At 42.4% G+C, this 26,225-nt stretch overlaps 1 protein-coding gene across 4 annotated transcripts in view; it reads left to right on the top strand.

Moving 5' to 3' along the window:
* The window catches only part of GPM6B (glycoprotein M6B), a 150,023-nt gene that overhangs the window by 81,241 nt on the left and 42,557 nt on the right, over positions 1-26,225 (top strand). The window contains exons 1-2 of one of the 4 annotated variants that reach the window (XM_056861896.1): positions 13,971-14,426; positions 22,350-22,469. The exons of 1 other annotated variant lie outside the window; for it this stretch is intronic. In XM_056861896.1, coding sequence (XP_056717874.1) covers positions 14,378-14,426; positions 22,350-22,469 — 169 coding nt within the window. In that variant the 5' untranslated portion in view covers positions 13,971-14,377. Of the gene's footprint in view, positions 1-13,970; positions 14,427-22,349; positions 22,470-26,225 lie in introns of those variants that run through there. 2 more of the 4 variants (XM_056861897.1, XM_056861898.1) reach the window with 2 other exon arrangements.

The raw sequence follows: 26,225 nt of genomic DNA, 5'->3' as shown, positions 1-26,225 counted from the left end.
GTAATGAAGATTATGCAAACATTCCCATTTCATGGCACATCTCCCCTTAATCCTACTCAAAAAAAAGCAGTAGAAATAGCTTATTAGACTTGACCTGTAGAAAGCCGTCACTTTTCAGACATCCTCTGAATCATGTGATACATTAAGAAGTGGTGACTAAACACTTTTCAGGGAATACTTCAGAATTGTAACTAATTATCAAAGGAAATCAAGCATAGAGTCTTTACTGTATGGCACCAGAGAAGTAAGGCAAACAACTGATCCTGTAGATATATAAAATGGCTAATTTAATTAATCTAAGGCTACTTCTGAAGTCTAGTAGTTCATATTAAGCTAGGATTGCCAACCTAGGTACTAGCTGGAGATCTCCTGCTATTACAACTGATCTCCAGCTGATAGAGATCAGGTCACCTGGAGAAAATGGCCGCTTTGGCAATTGGACTCTATGGCATTGAAGGCCCTCCCCAAACCCTGCCCTCCTCAAGCTCCGCCCCAAAAACCTCCCGCCCGTGGCGAAGAGGGACCTGGGAACCCTGTATTAAACTCTCTTCTTCCAGCTCCTGCCATTTAAAAAGCTCTGGCTAGAGTTCAATGCCTTTTTATAAAGAGTTATTCTAATTTTCTTATCCCTTTTCATCTCTCTTGTGGTTTTACTTGTTAAAATGTTTGGTCATTTCTCATTGATGACTGACTTTATGAAACCAGTTTTCCCAAAGTGGATTCTGTGCATATCGTAGCACAGAAGAGGTGGAGGCGGAGGTGGTTGACAATACATGTATTCAGACCATGTGAATGTTAAAAGTGGGAGAAATAATGTGGAACTGGTAGAGTGGGCTAATGCATATCATGCACAAGCAAAACATTTTTCTATCTGATACTAAAGAGGGAAGAGAAAACAAGTTGCTTGACCTAGAGAAGTAGAAGCCTAGAGAGGCACTAATGAGTGAGTACTATCCCTTAGCAGAATAAGGACATCTTATGATAATCATATTAGATTGGTTTATATCCATGAATTACAATTACTCTTCATTTTATTCTCATGGCTTCGTATTCTTTTCAGTTAAGAGATGATGTATTACATTACTTTGCATAACTGTATTTCCTTCGTGTGGATGGTGGCTGTGAGTGAGTTGGTGCTATGGATACTTACATGTAGAATATCCTGCAGCAATTAAAGTGACCAGAACTGATGACCTTCAGACTCCTTTCATTCCTTATACTTCAATGCTTCCTTTTTTGTGAATTAGATGTACTCCTTGTGGACAGTGATTGCATCTTTGATCCTAATATCTGCAGCTGATGCATCAGTTGTTAAATACACTGATATGGAGCATGCCTCTGAAAGTTTATGCAGATATTTTAAAATCATTTGCTTGTACATCTCTAAGGAGAGAAGGTGTTTTTTAAAAAAATATATATTGTGTACAAATCAGATATACCGTGAAGGGAGTGGCAGAGATACTTACCTTCTCCTTTAAGTCCGTTCAAATAAAAAAATAGATTTGTTGTGTTTGTCTAAATGTGCAGTATGTGTTTCAAGATTCCTGTCCAAGGAGGCCCAAATAAGGATATATTCTCTATTGAATTTGTAACAAATTTGACCAGAAGGGAGGGTCCATTATTGGGATAGTTTTATATTTTAGTTCGGTTGAATGGGAGATTATGGATTCTAGCCTGAAATGTGGGGGTTCTAGTCAAGGACATTTCTCTAGTTTCTTGACATTATAGGAATTACTGCAACTATAAAAAAATAAAGATTTCTAGGGTATACGTTTTTGAGAGTCAAAGCTGCTTAATTGCCTGTTTAATTACATTCTCTATGTTCAATAATATTAGTAGTATGTTATACTGTCTTGTTTATTAAAAATAACCTTTCCTTTTATTAATAAAAGAAAGATTCAAACAGGTGTCAATTCATTTGCTGGTTACCTGAATAGAGAGCCAAGGACCTATGTCCTGAGAAAAATATTGTATTATCAACAAGGTTGGATGAGGTGTAAGCCTTTTCTAATTTGATAAAACAGGGACAATTGTGATACTGTGAATAGCAGCCAAGAGCAAAGCCTTGAGTTATTTTCAGTTCACAGCTCTCTGAAGTTGCAAGCAAAAACCTTGATCGCTACAGTGCTACTGGACTCAAATCTTCCTCTTCTACGGCAGATCAACACAGCTACTCACCTGGAAAAAAAGAGACATTTGTATACTGCTTACATTGCACTTTACGAAAGTCCTGTCATGCTCCCCTGCTGACTAGATCCTTCAGCCCCAATAGGCTTTGAGTTAATGCAAAGCCCCCCCTTCTCCCTGTTCCTTAAATAAATTCATTTCAGTTCTGGAACAATGCTTTTTCGTCAAGTCAGGGTGAGCTTCATATTGGAAAGGACACCAGTCAGTCATTCAGCTAGTAACTTTCGAGAGTGTGGTGAAGTGTAGTAAGAATGCTTTTCATTCTTCAACTTATTAGTTTCTTTCTCTTCTATGAAACCTGCTCCCCCATTTTTAAGATTTCTGTCCTGCACCCCATTCCAAAGTCATCGGTTCTGGTATGGTGCCAGCCTGTTCCAACAGACAATGCTCTCTTAGCATATTTAACCAAGATTCTGCCTTCCTAGCTTAACTTTTTGCATGAAAAAGGCAGCCAATCACTATTCAGGAGCTAACTTAGCTAAGCATTATAATCTGTTGTTAGACTCTCTTGGTCTCCTCATTCTAAAGACTAATTCTAAATCCTAATTCTAAGACTAATTCTAAAAATGATTTTTATTGGCTCCAAATTTAGAATGTTATGTTGGCATTAGCAACATTAGGCTTCGATAAAATCATCCTACAGGCGGAGCAATTTTTTTTTTTTACTGAGCTTAACATGCAATGTTTATTATCTTAGTATTTTCTAGTGCTAAAATCTTGTACCTATCTCCCCCTTTTAAAGTAAAAACGGGTTAGAGATAGATAATTGAACTTCAAACACTACTTCTTCTTCTTCTTCTTTTTTAAAGTCTCCCTTCTTTTTTTGTTTAGGGTTTCCAAATGCAGCCGCTTAATGCCTCTATTGTATTGAAGGGAAATATGCTAATTTGAAGCACATTTCCCATCAGAATCCCTTTCAGTCATGTCATAGTTGAGATATGAATGATGATAAAAGAGGGAAGAATGGAGAGGCCTGTTTTAGGAGAGCACTGCTGTTTTGTTATTATGCATTGAGCAGAGGGATGAATAGAACTGAAGAGTTCAGTCACCCGTGAAGACCCATGGCCTGTTGGCTGCTCAGGGATGAGCGGGTTCTCAGGGACTCAGTCTGCTCGCCCTCTGAGACTGGCTCTTCTGGACAGCTTTCCTCCTCCAGTGCCTACGTTGGGGCCCTCCACGCTCCTCCCTGAAATACAACAGGCCACGTACCCTTCAACTCCTTACGTTTATGCGGGTGGGAAGTCAGAAGAAGAGATCTGGCCTCAGCCAGTGGCTTATTAGTCTTTCCTAACAAAGTTTTCATATCCAGATTTACCGTAGTCAAATGGTTACGTCAAGTCAGGTTATTATTTTTTTTAAAGCAGAGTCATGTATACCAAAAGCAAAAAGGCATGTACTACTAAAACAGTACAGAACAGGAGACAAACGTTTGAATTCTCCAAAATGCTTTGTCAGGCTAAATTAATTTTATCCAAAAAAGTGGAAGGAAGGGAACTGTTTCTGGCTCTGTTCCAAAGATTTTTTGTGTTTATACTGCATACTAGGCATGTTTGAATGGATAAAATGGAGCTGATGTCAGGTTGTATCTGGGAAGAAGAAAAGAAGATTTATTTATTTAGAAAACGTGCCTGCCACCTTTCTGGACCTTCTCAAGGTGGCTCACGACTAAAACAATGAAACCAAACCAGCAAAGGCAATAAAAAGAGCCCACTAAAAACAAGTCACACTAATAAAAAATAAAAACATGTAATATACCTTATACATAAGCATATGTATTTTAAATTGTGCCTTTGTTTGTTGTGTTTCAACACAGAAAAAATTAGCATTGATGGGCTTGGCTGCTTCACAGAAAGTGGCCTGCCTCTGTGCTCTCACTCTTAAAGACGTAACATAAAAGCAGTTTACTTCATGGGGAAGGAGAAATGATGTATAGTTCTTGCTGTAATAGTAACTCCATTTTTTAAAGTGAAAATATGATAAATATAGAATTGGGCAAGGCACTACCCATGTCGGTAGCGGCTAGGTTTGCCAGGTCCCTCTTCACCACCGGCAGGAGGTTTTTGGGGTGGAGCCTGAGGAGGGCGGGGTTTGGGGAAGGGAGTGACTTCAATGTCATAGAGTCCAATTGCCGAAGCAGCCATTTTCTCCAGGTGAAGTGATCTCTATCAGCTGGAGATCAGTTGTAATAGCAGGAGATCTCTTGCCGCCAGCTGGAGGTTGCCAACCCTAGTAGCGACCAGCATTCCAGTAGCAAGCTTCCTCTTCTACTTGGGTTTAGATTAACTCAGTGTTAGAGGTGGGGTGCATCAGGTAAGTTTTCTCATTTGGGATGCACAGTGATGTTTGTCACTGGGCATGAGTGGGAGGGGGAGAGAAATTAATTGTATGATGATGCCAACCTACATTCTGAGTTCTAAATGAAATCTCCAGGGTCTGGAAAACCCACCATGAGGATGCTTATTACTACAATGCAGAGCGTTGGTGTGAAAACAGGCTCTCAGCAAAAGTTCTACAAATGGGCAGATTTTCTGTGTATCATTAGGTCACCAGCGCTGAGTAGCCCGGCAAGTCATGGTACTGATATGGAAATGTTACATGCAAATGCTCCAACATGTCATAAATGCATTTGACTGTGATGGAGTTTTTATAAAGGTAAGTGCTTTATCCATGAGTTACCCGAAGGTATCTGAAAAAGTGAGCTGTGGCTCACAAAAGCTCATACCCTATTAGTCTGTTACTGGACTTTTGCTGTTTTCTACTGTATAGGGCTAGTATTTCATTCCTCATTCTTAGATTTGTGCAGGTTATAACTGGCCCCTGCTTCTCTCTGCTTTTTTGGGTTCTGCTGGTACATTCTAGACTTATAGATGCTTGATAAGGAAGAATTCTGCAGTCAGTCATGATTTATACATAGCGCCAATGTGTGTGTATGTAAATTATTGAATTTTTTCCTGTCCTTCCTTCAAGGAGCTTGGAACAGGGTACATGGTTCTTCTTCCTTTCATTTGACCTTCACAAAAACTCTTGGAGATAGGTTAGGCTGAGAGGCAATTCCTGGCCCAAGATCACTGGTGAGTTTCACAGAGAGCAAGGATTTGTGCCTGTGTCTCTGCAGTCCTGGTCTGACACTGAACAATGGCAAACATGTACACACACACTTTCATTGTTATATAGTGCCCTCAATGTATATGGTGTTTTTCAGAGTGCAAGAAAACCACTCTCTGTGCTGCCTTACTGGCAAACCTGATTACTTCCTGTGTAGCAAGCTATGGTTTATGCTTGCCTTCCAGAATTGCAAACCGCAGTTGGATGAGAGGTAGGAGGGAATGTGTGAGACTGAAGGTTCATTCACATAATGACAAACTATGATTTAGTATTATAGCTGAACTGGCATTGTGGTGTTTCCTAAAATATTGGTGGTTTTTTGCATGTTAAAATAAAGAGAGAAGCTAAGGTATGTCCCCGGATTCCAATTCCATTAGAATATAGTTGAAGGTGGCCAGTGTATATACACACTAAGAATAAAAAAAGCTGGGGAAAGTCAACCTCCCTTTCTGGAGGTGGGGAGATTGTGCTTGAGCTACCTCTAATGTCAGAAACAGAAAGCCACGGAGACAAATCCAGCCACTTGAAGGATGCTGCTCGAATTAATAGCAGGGCAACAAAGGGCAGAGAGAATGGCAGTTTTGACTGTGGGGCTTGCCGAAGCACCACTTGTAGGCAAGGGGAAGATTTTGACCCTTCCCCACTCAGACTGGTGCTTCTGCAAAGCTAGTTGCCAACCAATGGAAACACCTTTAGAAATACATTGATGAGAACATCAGTTCTGACAACAAGCCATATCGATGCTTAGGAATCTCTTCAAGCAACTATTTGTAAGGTGTATATTTATTAGGGTCAAAGTGAACTGCTACAAGCAGAATAAATTACACATTTCTGAAAAGGTTTTTTTGAAATAAACCAGTAACAATTTTCCCTCTAGATTTTTAGAAGGTTACTTGTACATAAAATACAAAGTAAAGTTATGTGCAGGTTGAATGCAAATGCAGATTTCTTGGTTAGAATAATTTGAGTTTCCCAAGGGAGGGGATGGCAACCCATGTCTACAGTAGATAAAATGTTAGGAATAAGTATTGTAGGCACTAATCCTTCCCTGGCAAGGCTCTTTACCAGACAGCCAATCTGAGGATGCAGAATGGAGGCTCTACACTTGTCCTCAACTAACCCTCCAGTGCTTTTGTGTTCAGGTTAATTGTGTATGTGAGATCCCCTGTTGTTCTGAGATTTGCCAATACTTAGCATAATGCATCTCAGACTTAAGCTTGCATATGCCTTTGCTTCCACTGCTTTAAATGACACAATATTAAACAGTAGATTGTAAAATTTACTTTGAGCTCCCAAAGAGCATAACTTTTGTGCATGGCACCATGGCAGCGGGAGAGAAAAAGAACCTTTAAAGGCTTTGGCTGCCATTGCTGAGTTCCTCTGAACTGCTTTCTCAAGACCATTGTGAAGTGCAGAAAGAACTAGTACTTTTCGGCATATGCAGGATTCCAAAAGACGCAGTCCTTCAGCCTGGGTTTCTTTTGCTGGCTGGGGGCAGGGGGGGGCAGAAGAGGAGAGAATGGAAGCTTAGAAGATCTGCCTCCCTCAGAGTTGCCTGGCACACATTGGTAGCAGATGAACTAATTGGGAACTTGTAGAACTTGCTAATGTCTTGGATTCCTCTTAATGAGAAAAAAATGAGTGCTTGTGGGAAATACAGTGAAATGAGTGGCTCTGTAATCACAATTTTAATAGAGCATTTGACTGATATGGGAGGAGTGGACTAAAAATGCACCTTCCGATTGAGCAGATAGTGTAGCTAAACCCTGAATATTTTTGCACCACAACTAAATCATACTCTCTTGAAAAGTGGTATGCAGGGGGCTGAAATCAGTACTGAGAAAAAACTTTACTCCTCTGATCAGAGGCTTTAATTTGTTTAAAAAAAGGTAAAGGTCCCCTGTGCAAGCACCAGGTCATTCCTGACCCATGGGGTGACGTCACATCCTGGCATTTACTAGGCAGACTTTGTTTATGGGGTGGTTTGCCAGTGCCTTCCCCAGTGCCCCAGCAAGCTGGGTACTTTAATTTGTTACAACTTTAAAAACTAAAATCCTGAAAAGCAATGTTCTGCAAGATAAATGGAGTCAATTATGCAGCTGGTGTTTGATAAATTCATGTGGCAGAATTAGTAACCGCACTTTCAAGACAGAGCCATCCACATTAGATTAGGAAAATGCGACAAAGAGATTAAAAGTATGGGATGCTGGGATAAGAATTTGTAGGGAAGAACAGATAACCATAAAGTTTAATCTGCATACTTTATATCCTAGCTACCAGAAGCTCCCTTTGTATGCCATTTAGTCTGAGTCTTTTTGTAGACCTTACTTTTACCTGCTAAACCTGAACTAAAAAATAATCTGGATTGAAAGTGTTCTATTTCAAGGCAGAGAGAGAAAAAATGAGAACATTGGTATCTGCTGAATGTAACAACCGTTACTGCCTATATAGCCAAATGGAATGCCACTAGAAGGTATTTTGAGCAATTTCTTTTGTATCTGTATGTTTGACTGCTACTAAATTGGCTGCTGTACAAATTAAGAACTTTTATATATTGTCCACTAAAGCTGCTAGTTTGGACCATAGTACAACATAAATATTAATGTTTATGAAGCCCAATTGTTGGCCTAAATGTCTTTCCAAACTGAGAACATACTGGATCTCGCAGCTCTGTATTCCCACTACAGTATGTAATTTGGGTTATTTAGAAACTTGTGTTTTATGTTTTGAAAACTTTGAATGGGATGGGCAACACAAACTTAGTTTAGATGACTTTCAAAATCATGGTATGGCTGAAACTAAAGTACGGGGTTGTGCAACCTGTTCTTAGAATCATAGAATTATAGAGTTGGAAGGGACCACCAGGGTCATCTAGTCCTGCACAATGCAGTACATTCACAACTACCTCCCCCCACACACACACTCCCAGTGACCAGAAGATGGCCAAGATGCCCTCCCTCTCATCATCTGCCTAAGGTCACAGAATCAGCATTGCTGACAAATGGCCATCTAACCTCTTCTTAAAAACCTCCAGGGAAGGAGAGCTCACCACCTCCCGAGGAAGCCTGTTTCACTGAGCAACTTCTCTAACTGTTAGAAAGTTATTCCTAATGTCAAGACGGAAACTGTTTTGATTTAATTTCAACCTGTTGGGTCTGGTCCGACCTCCTGGGGCAACAGAAAACAACTCGGCACCATCATCTCTACGACAGCCTTTCAAATACTTGAAGATGGTTATCATATCTTCATGTAGGAGACACCTATGGGGGGGGGAGAGCAGAGAGCCCTTTGGTTGGTTCACCATTTTCCATGGTTTAGTTAGTCATCTGAATTGAGCCACTGTGTTATATCTAGAACATTTTTCATTGGATACAACATAACATTTTTCATTGGATACAAAATTGTACAATTTTGGTAATTTTTTTGCTGGGCAAGGGCTAGTTTATGCCTGATAGCCTTTGCAATGATGGAAATGATAGAGCATTAATTAAAAGGGTAGTGACAATGAAGCCAGAGTGACTGAATTCAGTTTGGCTGATTTATGCAAAACTTCAGTTTAGAGTTTGTGGTTACATGTGTCTGAGGCTAGCAGTGATGCTCATGTAAACCTTGGAGGATATATTGCAGCATCTAACTGTTTCAGGAATGGGGCGGAAGGCTGAGAGATGTTATAACATAAGCAGATACCTTGCTGTCCGCAATGTATGTAGGGTTGCCAAGTGCCCGGTGGTGGCTGGTAAAATCCTGCCAATCCACTGGGCTGCCCGCTAGCCAGCTGATGGTCGGCAGGCACTGCGGGCACACGCGCACACCCTGACTTGGCTAGCCTGTTCTCATCAGATCTTAGCTGCTAAGCAAGGTCGGCCCTGGGGTAGTATTTGGATGGGAGACCACCAAGGAAGGCCAGGGTCATGATACAGAGGCAGGCACCTGTTTGTCTATTGCCTTGCTGGGTCTTATTCTTTTGAGTTTTAGCCTCAGATACCAAGCTAGAAAACCAAATTATCTTTATATTTCCTAAAAGGGGAGGAGGACAAGAAATTCAGTGTTGTTTTCCTCTGTATTCTCACATTTTGGCTTATTCTTCCTTTTTTTAGATCTCTGCAGTGGCAAGATGTGGGTGGCACATAATTTTTCAGCCACGTGCGTCATGTAAAATTTCTGTCACAGAGATTGGAACTTTAAAAGGAATAGGCAGAGAGCATCAGTACAAGTCTGCTTATATGCATTACTGTGGGTTCATACATGTATGGGGTTTTTTGGGTTTCCCCCCGCAAATTTAAAAGACAATGTTCAAAATATTGTCGAAGGCTTTCACGGTCAGAGTTCATTGGTTCTTGTAGATTATCCAGGCTGTGTGACCGTGGTCTTGTCCAGTGTTACTCCTCTGAAGATGCCTGCCACAGCTGCTGGCGAAATGTCAGGAAAGAAAATACCAAGACCACGGTCACACAGCCTGGATAACCTACAAGAACCAATTAAAAGACAATGGTTGAGGGATTGTGGAACCTTTCATATGAAGAAAGATGATGGGTTGGATCCTACCAGCTATTCCACCAATGCAAGAGGGAGGAAGAGCCTCTTCTAACCTTTGAAAAGGCTGTACTAGAAATCATGGGATGAAGGGGAGGAGTGGAATTAGACATGAGGAAGGGAATTACCGGTAGATGTTTGCACCTGTGAAAAAGCTGGCACAGTCAAACCCTATAGAGTTCAGTAAAAATATTATTAAACTGGTGCATTCATGGCATTGAAGAAAGCATGTAGAGATAAAATTGTCATTTCCCCCCATAATACTAGAATTCACCATCACCCAATGAAATTGTTTGGTAGTAGGTTTTGGTCAGAAAAAAAGGAAGTACTTCTTCACTTACAGAATTCCCTTCCACATGAAGTAGTGATGGTCACTAGGTTAGGTGGATTTGAAGGGGAATTTCACAGATTCTTGGAGGATATGGCAGCTATTGTTAGGCGTTATGCCTAAGTGAAGCCTGGGACAGAGTGTCTTAGAGCCCATTCCTGAGCTTTTGGCGGCTGGGGACGGTGGAGAGGAGACGCTGCCACAGCACCTCCTAAGCCATTCCACGGCCACTGAAAGCTTTTTTAAAAAGCCTTTTAAAGGCTTTTTTCTTTTAAGATGTGGCTTTTTGCCCCATTGAGAATAGTGAGACTGTGCCTTCTAAAAAGCAGACGCAGTTTCGCTCTTCTCCCTGCTGGCATACACCTAACGTGTATTGGTGCTTTTGTGTATCAATCTGCTTGTCAGCAGCTATGGGCCTGCCCCATACGAATGCATAAATGATACTGAGTTTCCTTTGTTCTCTGGTGAGTAACCCTGCATCTTATCTGTGGTTATTTCACCCCAGGTCTGTGTTTAGCTAAATAAAGAACTGTTGCTTTTAACTTAACCTCCTCCTTGTTGTCTATCATTGGACACTATAAGACAACCAGGCACTTCAGATCCAGGGCATCGGCTGACCCGCCTGCCAACTGATGATGTACTTCCTACTCCCAGCTCACCCACTGTGGAGTAGCCTTGGATGGCAGTATGTGAAACAACACTTGAATGGGAGGCTGGATCCAGGGCCAACACGGTCCATCACTTCCTGTTTACACCCAGAAGTGCCTCATCGCAAGGGGCCTTTCCCACTCAAATTGGGAGTTTGAGTGCTAAAAGGCCCCATGCAATGAGTTTACACCCGGAAGTGCTGCAATTCCACTCAAACTGGGAGTGGAAAGGCCCCTTGCGATGAGGCACTTACGGGTGTAAACTGGAAATGACGTGGTGCGGCGTGCAGGTGTGCATGCCCGCTTGCCCGCTGACCCTCAGCTGGTCGGCAGGCAACCGGTGGATTGGCGGGGTTTTGCCACCACCAAAAGTTGGCAACTCTATATCATATATATAATATTATGGATGCTGGAAGAGAGCTTGTTGAGTGTTTGTTAATATCCCTCTTCAGATGCTAAGATGGAGAGGAGTGGGACTGTATGATCTCTTCCTTCTCCAGTCTTCCACATGTTGATCTGGAAGTCTAAATATAGTCCACAAGCATGCAACTGTATGCTCACATGATCAGTCACAAATGGTTGGGTCTACCTTTCCAGGGCTCCTGATTACACAGAAAGCCCCCTATGGATGTATGGCTGTTTGCAGATCTTTATCTACCATTTCAAACTTTCAAACCAATGTACGGAGGTTAAGAGCAATAGTGATCTAATTCTGTTTTCACATATTGAAGTAACATGGGAACACCCATGCCGGGCTACAAGTACGTGTGTTTTTTTAAATGTCCAATTAAAGCAAAATCCCCATTGTGCCAGGGAAGCTTGTTGGGTGGCCTTAGGCCAGTCACACACACTCAACCTAACCTACCCCACAGGGTTATTATGAGGATAAAATGGAGGGAAGGAGAACAATGTAAGCCACTTTGGGGGGAAGGGTGGGGTTTAAATGAAGTAGATAAACCTTCTAGCACAGAAGAACTCAGTGAGAAGCTAAAAGTGATGTTTGATTTGACTTACACATAGGTTGGCCGGGTTTCCATACCTCCTTCAAAAACACACAAGCCTTTTTCAGTTATTATGTTTTTGGTGCTCCTGGTCTGCAGTAGAACATCTGGCTTCATGACCAGCAGCACTTTAGAGACCTACAAGATTTTCAGGGTATAAGCTTTTGAGAGTCAAAGCTCCCTGTTCACACAAAATGGTGATTGTACATACTGAGATGTTGCATGTAGCACACTGTCTTGGTACGTGTGGTAGGAGCACTAGAAAAGTAATGACTAGAAACGGCTCCACGCACACACGACCACATCTGTCCTGGGAATGGAAAGGTGAAGAGATGTTTTGTGCTCAGGTACCCCAAAGTGGAGCCCCAGTCAATTCCCACTCCCATTCCCAGACATTTTGAAAGGAAAAAAAAGGTTTTGGGATTATTCCACCACAAAAGATAAGAGGGAGACTCTATGTTGGATCCTCTTCTGCCCCCCCTTCCATTCTTCCCTTCCTGAAAGACAAGAGGATGCAAAGATGAAATGGAAGCTAAAGTCTCCACTGTTTTGAACAGGACTAATAGAAGTTGAGATGAAGCAGGAGAGGATGTGAATGGTTTCTTCCTCCTCACTACTCTTGCTGAGGAGTTTGAAGCACTGCTGTTTCCTGGTGACCAGAGCCTGCTTCAAGCAGATGGCCGCTTGCTTCAAGTTTTTAACTCAGTTGCCAGTGACAGTTTTGCTTCACTATGTTTGGAAAATGTATGTAGATTTTTTTTAAAAAGGCAAGGATGTCACACTTGTCACGGGAATATATCGTCCTGGAATGTAGATAAAGCATTGCCTGTTGCAACGTCCTTCCCCCACCACCTCCCCCATGGCAGAGAGATTCAGCATGTGCACAGCTAGCAGGACAGGAAGCATGCCTGCCTTGAGCTCTTCTCCCTGTTGGGCAGTCTTTCTACATGCAGGGGCTTTTGACCTGGCAAGTGCTTTCATATACTGTATTTGAAACGTCACCAACTTACATTAGCAGGTCAACTGGCAAAATGGGGCCTCAGTGCTTAACAGCAAACTAAAAAAAAACTGTTTTATTTCTGCACCAAAACTTAAAATGGCAAATTATGAGGCCTCTTATAGTACCACCCCGGTGAAAACCAGGCATTTTACTTGGATGTTCATTACATCGTATCAATACGGAAACAAATTCTGCAGTTTTTAGCCTTGTATTTAAAGGGGTGTTTGTTCTGGGGAAAAGATGCCCTGAACAAACATGTTTATCCTGCCCTTTCTCCAATAAGCTCAGGGTGGCATTCATGGTTTCCCCTTCCCCATTTTATCCTGACAATGACCCTGCGTGGCTGAGAGGGAATAACAAGGAGCCTAAGATTACTACATGAACAAGGGGGGATTTGAACCCTGGTCTCCCAGACTGTCTAACCGCTACACCACGAAGTGTGAGATGTTACAAGTCTTTTAACTGCATGTTTTTAGTCATTATTTGGGGGGGGGGGTTTGAATCCTACAATCCACTAGTGTCAGAACCTTCCTCTCATGCAAGAAGAGGCACGTTCTGTCGGAGGAAGGCTCCATTACTAGCAGAAGGGCTCCAACTCTTAGACTCGTGTCATAGGGCGAAAACGCATGGTTGCTTTATCCTCCTTTAATCCCTGTTTTAGCCAGGATCGAACGCACATTAGGCAAAATGCATGCGTTCGATCCAGGCTGAATCCTGGCTGAAACAGGGATGAAAGGAGGATAAAGCGACCAGGCGTTTTCACCCATAATGTTTAATTGCCCATAAAGAAGCGTGAAGAGATTTTTTTCCCATTCCCCTACAAACACTGATCAAGAGTTTAATTTTTGCGGATGCCCTTCATCTCTCCGTTAACTCTCTTTAAAATTTGAGCCCTACGTATCCTTTCAAAAGCCAAACGCTGAGCAGCAGCAGACTAGCATGCCCTGCTGATGCCCTGCGTGAGAATGGAGGGCATATGGAATAAATCAGAATGCAGGCATAAGAATAGAGTCCCATGGGAAAGGGAGCCCTGTCATTGTGTGATGACACGGACTCTCTTTAGAGATGGCGTAGGGAGGCAGGGGGCTAGTGTCGTCGCTGAGTCATGCAACAGGAGGGGGCTCCTTTCACTCCCTCCGATGCAGCCCCTCTTCTGATGTCACCCATCTATTCTTCACCCAAGGATTGATTAACATTCATAGGGGGAAAAGGAAAGTGGTGAGCACGGGGAAAGAAAAGGGAGGCGAGCGGATTCAAGTTCCCACTGCAAATACATCGGGAGCAGGGAGACAATCAAGCACAGAATGGCCATTTTATAACAGGGGGGTCTCTGACGTATGGCTGAGTGTTTGCTGGCAGGGATCTTTATGGACCAGTAGGCAGATCGCAAGTGAAGCTGACAAGACTTTGTGCGTTTTGGAACGGAGTGTCAACTACTGTAGGGAGGAACAGAGCCACTCAATCACTGCGGCGGTAAATAAGAGGCAGAAGTGAAGGAAGGAAGGAGGAAGAGAGAGAAAGTCTTTGCTGGGGGCGGGGAGCGAAAGCATTTTTGGTGGATGGTATAAAGCCAGCCATGGAAACTGCCGCCGAGGAAAATACAGAACAAAGCCAAGAAAAAAAAGGTACCCAGAGGTCCAAACAATAGACTGTTTAAATCTTTTTAAGAACCTCCCGTGAAAAGATTTAGGCTGTGTTTGTCATTCTCTGTAGAGTAGCACTTAAACAATCATTATTGCATCTTCTAGCTTCTGGTGATTTTTATTCTGTATGACTGGACAGCAGATTAACAGAGCAGCGATCTATCCCCATCTCTCTCTGGCACTTCGGCCATCTCCTACACACACACACACACTTGCACACACCGAAGTCTGTACTGTATCTGTAGCAGTTTAGAGAGCATTAACTGGGTGTATATGTGTACATGTATGTCTTATTCAAGCATTTTAAGTCTCAGACAGGGATTTAGGCAATGCAGCTTTCTGCCAACGCAGAGCTAACATGCTACTGAATGTACCTTGTTGGTGTTGTTTTTGAATAGCACCTGTCTCTTGTGGTGCTGTAAAGCCTGGGGAAGAAGTTTACTTGTGCAGTCACGGTTTGCAAAAATATATCTATAATGTTTGGGAAGGGACAGATTTAGATACAGGAAAGTGGTAGGCAGGCTGGAACAAGAAAGAATTTGAATATTGCCGGTGACATATTATCCTAAAGTTCAGCATCATACAGCATAAATTTACCTAATTCAGAACTTCAGATGTTGTTTTTGATTGCCAAAGCACATTTGATTGATCCATAGCAAATGTTCGTACTGAAAATTTTCAGCCATCTACGTTTGTGTAAAACCATTGACTTGAAAGGGAATTAGCATACACCACGGGATGCAGGACTGCTGCCAGCACAAGTAATTTCTTCTATATGATGTGGTTCTAAAACCTGGAGGGGCATTTTTCCCCCCTACTGTGGTCTATTTTTAATATTGCCTGCATAACCACTTGGGATGCTAACTGCCGTTTCCTCTGTTTTCGTTTGACTTTAAATTAAGTGGTACTTAAATTTGGAGTGAAAATATTAGGATCTATGTCCTGGATGCTACCTGTCTCTCTGTATGGAACTATTAATCCATATAACACAGAAAAAGCTCCAAGGGGTATGTGAGATTCAGTAAACTGAGATTTATCAAGCATGTAGACTGTGATATAATACCCCTGAGTTTCTATTCAAAACATTACAATGTCAAGAAATCAAACTTTGCAGCGCCGCTGGCATGCTGTGTCTATGATGAGCATCACTAAAGGTTTTTAACAGAAGTTGTGTTACAGGTACCTCTTACAACACGAGATTGTGAAAAGCCTGTGTTAAAACTAGCGGGCTGAACATGTTTTCCTTATTTCGGTCCTGTTACTCTCTCCCCAGCTCCACTGTTGCAATGAAAGTTAATGGGTAGGATCCAAAGAAGCACCTTTGGCTTCCTCAAGTGGTTTACATAAAGTATAATTTTTTGTTGCATTAACAGCTGACCTCGGTGCCATATTGCAGACTGCTTTTGAAGCTTCCCTGTATTTCAAAAGCAGTGCCCTGTGTTTTGGGAGGCTGCTGTATGAGAAACACAACCCACTCAGGCTCAATGAGCTTCTTTCACTATCTTTAGATCATTTTCGATTTGTTAGAGTGGATGGAATTTATTCTTTTATTCAAATATTTTTCCAGTTGCTTATGTAGATGCAGCGTAGAAAGCAGGAAGTAACAGACATTGTGAAGGTTAGTCTTAAAATGTTTGTTTTGTGGCGCTGGTTATTATGCATAGAAGAGTTAAATATGAAAAAAATACTTGTTTACTTCATCTATACCCTGCCTGTCTACTCATCAGGGACCCAAGCAGGCAAAGTTGTTCTCTCTCTCTACAATAAAATTCAGACCAGTCTCCATGTCTGCATGAAGAGGAATTCAGGAGAACCTTGCTTCTGTTTACAACCTTAAGTGGCTGGTCTAAAAGCATGTCTTACAGTGCATTCCAGGGAGAGCTACTCCAGTCTAAGCCCATTCATTTCAATGGGCTTAGACTGGAGTAACTCTCCTTAGGAATGCAGTTAGTCCAATTGAAATCAACCTGACATGCAGTCAATGGGCAGGGAGGGTACAACTCCCCGTAGAAGGGCTCTGGAAATCACTTAAGCATGCACAAAAGTTCCATGGGTTTCCACAGGATTTTGGCATTTGGTACATAAAACTTCTCTGGATTGTTCCCTAAAATTTTCCCCAAAGCATAACACATGGAAACCTTTAATGAATACTGTTTGCATGTTGTGTGTGCTAATAGTATTATTTCCTGGTCCCACTGCACTTGTGGTAACACTGGTGTTTCAGGGTCTGTCTGCAGCATAACAGGAAACTGAATCAACATAGGATTTAAAAACATACAATGTTATTTTGAATAGTCAAAATGTGAGCTGAATTTCCTAGAATATAATACAAATATTTCCCTACGGTTAAGACTTCCACAGAAAATAGACATTTGAGAATTACATTTTAATAATCTGCCTAAGCTGTGGCTTAATTGTTCATTCTTTTTAATTCAGTTTACTTTAGTGTGGTGAACCTGTTGTTGTTCCGGGACTGAAATGCCAGATGTTGAACCAGGAAAGCATTTTAGTGATTCATCACTGGCTAATTTTATAGTTTTGTATATTGTAAACATCCACTTGTATACCAGTAAAGTTTTAAATGTCATAATAGCTGTACATTTTGGGTGAAATCTTGCTCTATCCACACCAGTGGGAATTCTGCCATTGATTTACATGGGAGGTGGATAGACCCTCTATTTTGTGTGTGTGTGTGTGTGTGTGTGTGTGCTTGTGTGGAACACACAGCAACATTGTTACAAAAATGGTTTATTTAATCTATTGAAAGCACAACCCAGGAAATAGTGGCTTTTCCTTCCTGCATATATGTGATGTCTTGCACAGAGTCTAGTTATTTACTCCAACATAATATCAGGCATCTATAAATAGGCACTGCAGATTATCTTAATTTTGATGACAGCATGCTGAAAATATGTGTTTAATATAAACGACTTCTGCTTCTCTCAAGACATTCCTGGGTTCTCATTGAGAGAACTGGGCCACCTTCGTGCAAACACATTGCTCTATTCTGAATCCTCAATATTCTTACCAGAGGAATAGTCCATGGACATCCTGTCCATGGGATTGTTTATCAGATATTTTATAGAGCTGCAAACCAGACAGGTTGCATTTAAAGCTGAGGGTTTATAAATTGTTCTAAATGGCAGGATTTATCTTGCAGCCATTAAATTAACAACTGTGAAGGATAGGCAGAGTTACTGAGATGGAACAAATGGGTAAAACAAATGCCATTTTATGTCAGCGGTGGAAGAAATACATCTTGGTACATAATAACACAGACAAGAGGTTTGCGTTTAATTTAGGACGGAAAAAAAAAAAGGCCATCCAGCAAATAAAATACAGTTGGGAAAATGCCAAAAACACACACCAAACCCTTAGGAGCACAGGAAGTAAAATATTAGATTATTATAGATAATTAACAACCCAGAAAACACTGTTTTTGCATTTGAACAATTCATTAACAATAAACTTATTATTGGTCAATAAATAAATGATTAAGTGGGTATTTGTGGGTAGAGGCAGGGTAGGGTTGCCAACTTCCAGGTACTAGCTGGAGATCTCTTGCTGTTGCAACTGATCTCCATCCAATAGAGATCAGTTCACCTGGAGCAAATGGCCACTTTGGCAATTGGACTTTAGGGCATTGAAGTCCCTCCCCTCCCCAAATCCCCCCTTCCTCAGGCTCCGCCCTGAAAACCTCCCACCAGTGCCAAAGAGGGACCTGAGGACCCTAAGGAAGGGCCACAAGTGTTGGAAATGGAACTGTCAATAAGGAATTGAGAGGTTTTAGATTAGAAGTTTTTAATGAGGCATGAATTAAAATGCAGCAAACTTAGTATGGGGATTCCATATGAGGTAGTACCTTAATTACTCTTCCAACAGACTTTCTGCCTATCCCCCCAGAGGCCCCCATCTTGCACCTCATGGAGAACCTGAGAGATTATAAGGATTGGAGTGCATGCAGGATTGTAGACTGGGAACGCTAACCGCAATCTATCAAGCATTGCTTCTGTGCAAATATATGCACATTTAAGTGAGACTTGTGCAAAAACTGTACTTGAAAGGTCATACCTGTTACCCCAAACTAGTTGAAATTATAAATACAAATGTATATGCAAAGGGTTCAGCCTTCAATTTGCAAGATCTGAGCAAGGCTGTCAAAGATAGGACATTTTGGAGGACTTTCATTCATAGGGTCGCCATGAGTCGGAAGCGACTTGACGGCACTTAACACACACATATGCAAAGGAGGGGGGTTAGTGTGAGGAAATGTGCTTCTCTGAATAGAGCATTGTTATAAAAATATCTGCGGGAACAAAATGTTCCCAAACAGAAATGTGCAGAAAACGTAATGTGGTGGGCTGTCTACATGGATCTTCTTTGCTAAACAGAAGGCTAGCCCTGTCCAATTTGCCAGTGCAGATCATCTGTTGGTGAGGAGGAGGAAATGGTTCAGATGCCCCTTCCCAAATAGGCGACTGACTTTGTCGCCATCTTTGGCTGTGCAGGAGCCCCCCTTGGTGCTAGATATCGGTTTCCCTGAAGCATCACCTTTTTGTATGCATGGGTTGTATCCAGAAGGCAATTCCAAATGAGCTGACTGCCCTTTCTTAAGTCAGGGCGAATATGTAAAATCAACAGATTTAAGATGAGTGAGGGAAATGACATATTCACATTAGGCAATTTATAACTAATATTGATCTGATCTTATTGAAGGATTTAGCTAACCTTCTGTAATGGATCTAGATAGACTGTGTGTATGGCGGAAAGAGAAGAAAGCCTCTTGCTACAGTTCCCAATTGGTGAAAAATTGCGCTAGATGTTGTCATAAGTTTATGTTAGTGGCCCCTTTCTCTCTTCCTCTGCTCTGAATCCCTGATGACAGTGATCCCTTCTGTATGGTATTTCTGCTGTGGAAGAACATCTTACAGTACGTTCCCCCTGTGCCAGCGCCGAGAACCTCTCGTTCAGGGCTTCCCAACCACCACAACATCCGCCAACACCTTTTCTGGCACCCACCCAGTGTTTTTAGGAAGGAAGTGGGACCAGGTAGGGCTTTTGCCCAGCAAGGCTTTTAACTGACTGTTGGAGATTTGATTGGCTGTACTGATTTTTGGCAGCATTTGCCACCACAGCATGAAGATCTACACTGTGTTACTGAACTTAAGCTATGGCAATCATTTGCTGCTGGCTACGCCTCCTGTGGCAGCCGTTTTGTGGCAGCCGTTTTGTTGCTGTGCCCACCATGCCGTATCAGAATTCCAAATGTGCCCACAGGCTAGGGTTGCCAGGTACCTCTTCGCCACCAGTGGAAGGTTTTGGGGGCAGAGCCTGAGGAGTAGGGTTGCCAACTGCCAGGTAGTAGCAGGAGATCTCCTGCTAATTCAACTGATCTCCAGCCGATAGAGATCAGTTCACCTAGAGAAAACCCCCGCCCTCCTCAGGCTCCACCCAAAAATCTCCCGCCGGTGGTGAAGAGGGACCTGGCAACCCTACCGAGGAGGGCGGGGTTTGGGGAGGGGAGGGACTTCAACGCCATAGAGTCCAATTGCCAAATCTTCCATTTTCTCCAGGTGAGCTGATCTCTATCGGCTGGAGATCAGTTGAAATAGCAGGAGATCTCCTGCTACTACCTGGTTGTTGGCAAGCCTACCACAGGCTCAAAAGGGTTAGGGACCCCTGCTCTAGTCAGACTGTGTTCTTTGACAGTGCCCAGTGAAGCATAGTATTAGGCTCTTGGCATATTAAATATATTTATGTTGGTTAAAATGAATTCTGACAGTGCCATCCTAAGCCAAGTTATACTTCAAGGGACATAGAAGGGTGTAACTCTGTTTAGATTATGTGTGTGTGTGTAAAGTGCCTTCAAGTCGCAGCTGACTTATGGTGACCCCTTTTGGGGTTTTCATGGCAAGAGACTAACAGAGGTGGTTTCCCATTGCCTTCCTCTGAATAGCAACCCTGGACTTCCTTGGTGGTCTCCCATCCAAATACTAACCAGGGCTGACTGTGTGTCAAATTACACAACCCATGCACCGTCCGATGAGGAAAAGGATCCTTAACAGGGTTGTACTAAGCTTTCTCCTGGTCACTAGTAGTTTTGTCTAGGAAAAAAGAACAGTTATTTTGGGGGTGTTATAAAAGTTATAGAAACCATAGTTACAAAGCACTCCATATTTGAAGAAAGTAAACTTTTTTTTCCAAAAAGGGATGCTAGGTAACTAACTGAAACGTGCCAAAACGTATTCATGCGGTCAATTGCCATCCTGCCCTTCCTTTTTTACTTGAGCTCCTGCTCAGTTGGTTGGACACCCACTGTGGCACATGGGGTGTTTGAAGAGAGGATCGACTGTACAGCAGACGGAAATGAAGTCACACGTGAATAAAGTGGGAAAATTGACACAGTTGCAAAATAACTAACTGCACAAAATGGTGCCTCTTTTTGCTTAAATAGAAAGATAATGTACATGAACTGGAATAATTCAGTTAATGTTAGGAAAAGCTGTTTGTTATTTGTATTTCTGCCCCTCATCTCCAATTGTTCAGTTCCTTTAGAGACTCAGTGGAAAACTGGTTAGCATTATAAAAGGATTTCAAACCCATATGTTATCCAGAAACATCTATCCGATTTTTATGGTCAGAACTGACATTGGATGGTTTTTAACATAATTCCCTCATCGGCGTAGGTGGAAGTCTGCTGTGGTTGAATTATGTTGGTTTACAGGCAACTGAAGATTCGTTTTTAAGAAAACTGGAAATGTCTGAAAGAAAATTTGGGCATATTTCACTAAGCATACTGCTGATTTATACCCTTCATTTGAATGGAATTTCCACACAAACCCCACAGAATTTGACAAGAGGCTATGCAGAAGCTTGGCATCCTTTTCTCACAATCTGTGTTACGTATTCCTCAAATACAATTTATTGCTCAACTATGTGGAAGCAGATACTGAAGAAGAGAAACTGCCAGTTCCTTCCATGGGATGATCTGTCTTGGCAACTCATAATTAATTCAAGGATGCACATAGAAAAGTGACATGATGTTCTTTGCCAAGCAGCAGCTTTGTAGCATTTAGGACCAGTTTGGCTCTGAAATTCCTCTCCCAGTAGATCACAAACAGTTGCTTTGTGATTAGCTACTGTGTGATGTTGCTGAACTTTCAGATCAGCTTTAAGAAGTAGGAAGTGCTGGACTATTAAAGATAATGGGTAAAATTATCGCTTGCCTTGGAAAATTAAATGATCCGCAGAACACGCTTAAAGGAATCCTCAGTTGCATGCAGAAAGCTAGCACCAATGTTGCACAAAATGTTACAGGGCTTTAAAAAAAACCTTACCTACCTTTCTGTAGGCATTAACTGTGTGAAACTGTGATAACTAAAATAATACTTTTGATTTTTCTGTCTTGCGTCTGGGAATGATTATCTTTCTTTGTTGGGTTACAGAAAAGTTAAAAATAACTAACGTGGTTTCCCATATTACATTATCCTTTCTACCCTATCAGTTATGGAGGGGCTGAGTGCCAACAGAGAAAGTGTGTGTGTATGCCAGGGTGGGGGGTGGGGGGAGAGAAATGTGCTAAAGCCAGTAAAAAGTAGCACTTTATGGTGTACCAAGGATGGAAAACTGATAACATGAATATTATGTGAAAAGAAAAATCTAGTAAGCTTTCTAACTTTTACCATTGTCTGTAATGTCTTAGCCCCCAAAATGCAATGCTAATAATTTCCCCCCTTCTTCTGATAATTGCATGGGTGTGGCTATTTCAATTATGAAAGCTCACATAGATTTCTCTGTTCTTTCCCTCTTCACTTTTTGATGTTAAAATTGAATTGAATATATTAGTGCTAAACTAAAACTGAACTTTGCTGGAGACACTGACTTTTTACCACCTAAAATTGGCAGTGATCACCAGACCAGAAATGGAAATTGGCAGGTACCAATGGATGTACAGGAATTCAAGGCTACACCAGTACCATCATGTGCCAGCATTGAGGGGCAATGTTGGCCCTTTGGGGATTCAAGGTAAATAAAGGGCTTAAATATGATAGCACTGTAATACTCATTTACAGTAGTTGTAGCAACATGTTTCTAAAAGTGCTTTGTTACTGTGTCTTTTAGCTTTGTTAGAGACTGATTCCCCAATGTTAAAACCTACGCCTGAAGATCTTTGTCTTTTACTTGCACAGATGCCAGAAGAATTGTTAAAACTCCCATATACAAGAAAATGCCAGATGTGTCCTTTGCAGTTCAGCTGTTGGGTTTCAGTAGCCTCTGAGGGAACAGTATACCATTATTCTCATTCCTAAATTCTTGAACTGAAAGAGTTCACATTGGTTCAGTGGTAGTAGCATCATATTGACACTGAAACAGAAATGTCCTGTAAAAGTGGTTTTCAGCACCTTTTGAATGCATTTTTAAAATATGGGACCAGGTCCTTGCTAAAAGAGAGCTAAACCTATTGAATAATGTATATCATGTACAATATAAATAGTGGCGCTCTTAACTTTCTCTAAATCAGGGGTCAGCAAACTCATTAGTCAAAAGAGCCAAATATCAACAGTACAACGATTGAGATTTCTTTTGAGAGCCAAATTTCTTAAACTTAAACTATCTAGGTAGGTACACTGTTTATTAACTTAATAAACTTTAATTAAAGTTTTAAGTCTTAATTAAACTATAGGTACACTGAATAAAACTTGATATCATATTTAATAGTGATCTTATTTATTGATAAAAATTAAATTGTAAGTCCCTGCCATTTCCCCCTCCCCGTCTGGAGTCCTCGTCTGGAGGCCTGGTCTACCGCCATAAAAGCCTATTGGTAGACCTGGCCTCCGGCTGAGTCCCATTGGGAGGCCAGGTCTACCCATTGGCTTTCTTGGCAGTAGACCTGGCCTCCGGAGGCCCATAGAAGCCAATTGGTAAACCTGGCCTCTGAAGGGGGACTTTCCCCCCTCCTCTGAGTCCAGGTCTACCGCCAAGAAAGCCAGTGGGTAGACATGGCTTCAGCCGGAGGCCAGGTCTACCAATGGAAGCCCGCCCCGCCCAACAGCTGATAGGTGGGCAGGGGGGGCAGGAACCACCTAGCTGCCCGCCCAGCAATCGCACGGCTTGAGGGGAGGGGAGGCTTTAGCCTCCCAACCATTGAGGGCAAGGGAAAGGGGGACCTGGCCATTCTCCATGGCGGGGGGGGGGGAGAGACAGCGAGCCCGCTCACCTGCTCTCTCTCTCTCTCTCTCTCTCTCTCTCTCTCTCTCTCTCTCTCTCTCTCTCTCTCAGGCACCTGGCTCCGCATCCTGGCTGCCGGCGCGAGCGGGCGCGAGAGCAGGGGCTCCGAACCAAGTTCGGAGAGCCGCACTCAACGGGCCAAAGAGCTGCATGCAGCTCGGGAGCCGCAGTTTGCAGACCCCTGCCCTAGACGATCCACTTCCTGTGCTACTGAAGTTTATCTTATAAAAGGTTCTGCAGGAAGTGATCAGAAAAGATGTGATGGGAGGGACTAGTTTTGCATTTCTGTATCATCCAGGTTGTGTGTGTTGGACTAATGCTGCATAAGGAGGACTGGTAATTTGCTCTCTCTGGAATATGGCTGTTTTGCCTTCCTGATTAGAAATCACCTTCTGTGGAGATTTTTCATGTTGGTTAGTTGGTTAGTTCCTGTATGGTGGGAGAATTGTGACTGCCCCCTTCATCCTGTGCCACAGAACAAGCGTGGGGGTTGACCCTGATTCTTATCTAGTTCACACCTTTACATCAGATTTGGTGCACAAGAGAGACTACTGACTGCAGAGTGGTGAGCATTTTGCCAACCAGTTGTATCATTCTATGCAGATCACCCCTACAGACTGTAGTCTGTTGTGAACTACTGTCTTTCACTGATACCTATCGTAAGTTGACTTCTAGAATCGTCTTTGTTTTGCCTTTGAGTACAAAGTCAGTGGGCAAATACTACAGTGAGGGGGAAAAGTATTTGATCCCCTGCCCGCTTGCCCTCTGACGAAGAAATGACCAGTCCATAATTTTAATGGTAGGTTTATTGTAGCTGTGAGAGACAGAATAACAACAGGAAAAACCCCAGAAACCCAGAAGACAAAAGTCAGAGATTGATGTGCATTATAATGAGTGAAATAAGTATTTGATCCCTTTGAAAAAGATGACTTAGTACTTGGTGGCAAAACCCTTGTTGGCAATTACAGAGGTCAGACGTTTCTTGTAGGTGGCCACCAGGTTTGCACACATCTCAGGAGGTATTTTGTCCCACTCCTCTTTGCAGATCCTCTCCAAGTCAGTAAGATTTCGAGGCTGATGTGTAGCTACTCGAACCTTCAGCTCCCTCCACAGATTTTCGATGGGATTAAGGTCTGGAGACTGGCTAGGCCACTCCAGGACCTTAATGTGCTTCTTCTTGAGCCACTCCTTTTTTGCCTTGGTCGTGTGTTTTGGGTCATTGCCATGCTGGAATACCCATCCTCGACCCATTTTCAATGCCCTGGCTGAGGGAAGGAGGTGCTCACCCAAGATTTGATGATACATGGTCCTGTCCATCGTCCCTTCGATGCGGTGAAGGTGTCCTGTCCCCTTAGCAGAAAAACACCCCCAAAGCATAATATGTCCCCCTCCATGTTTGACGGTGGGGATGGTGTTCTTGGGGTGGTAGGCAGCATTCCTCCTCCTCCAAACACGGCGAGTTGAGTTGATGCCAAAGAGCTCGATTTTGGTCACATGTGACCACAACACTTTCACCCAGTTCTCCTCTGGGTCATTCAGATGTGCATTGGCAAACTGCAGACGGGCCTGTACATGTGCTGTCTTGAGCAAGGGGACCTTGGGGGCTCTGCAAGATCTCAGTCCTTCACGGCATAGTGTATTACCAACTGTTTTCATGGTGACTATGGTTCCAGCTGCCCTGAGATCATTGACAAGTTCCCCCCGTGTAGTTCTGGGCTGCTTCATCACCGTTCTCATGATCATTGCAACTCCACGAGATGAGATCTTGCATGGAGCCCCAGACCGAGGGAGGTTGACAGTTAGGGTTAGGGTTAGGGTTGTCACCTTCTCACCAAGCTGCTTGGCAATAGTCTTGTAGCCCAGTCCAGCCTTGTGCAGGTCTACAATCTTGTCCCTGACATCCTTGGACAGCTCTTTGGTCTTGGTCATGGTGGCTAGTTTGGAATTTGATGGATTGATTGCTTCTGTCGACTCAGAACCCTAACCCTAACTGTAATCTGGCTGGTTGATAGGGGATCAAATACTTATTTCACTCATTATAATGCACATCAATCTCTGACTTTTGTCTTCTGGGTTTCTGGGGTTTTTCCTGTTGTTATTCTGTCTCTCACAGCTACAATAAACCTACCATTAAAATTATGGACTGGTCATTTCTTCGTCAGAGGGCAAACAGGCAAATTTAGCAGGGGATCAAATACTTTTTTCTCTCACAGTATGCAATTCCAGACATGAATAGCTCTGAAGTGGTTTTATACATATGATTCTGATGATAAAATGTTTGTCACAATTGGTAATTCAGGACTTTTAAATTATTTGCTTTCAAAGGTTCTTTAAAAAAAAATACAGACTCAACATTCACAAACACAAGTCATCTCTTTTATATTCTGGTTTTCTTGCTAGGCTAAAGAAAGTCTTGTCTCTATTGCAAAGGATCTTCTTGATCTTCTTCCAAATATATTTTAAAGACCAGGAGAGATCAAAAGGGATTAGAGAGTTGCAAATCTGTGCTTATTTACCCCCCCCCCCCCAGTGCTTTAATGCGTTTGAAGA

The sequence above is a fragment of the Euleptes europaea genome, chromosome 16 (genome assembly GCF_029931775.1).
Source record: "Euleptes europaea isolate rEulEur1 chromosome 16, rEulEur1.hap1, whole genome shotgun sequence".
In the NCBI taxonomy this organism is placed as follows: Eukaryota; Metazoa; Chordata; class Lepidosauria; order Squamata; family Sphaerodactylidae; genus Euleptes; species Euleptes europaea.
The sequence above is the reverse complement of the archived record's forward strand: the minus strand, read 5'-3'. Positions and strand labels throughout refer to the sequence as shown.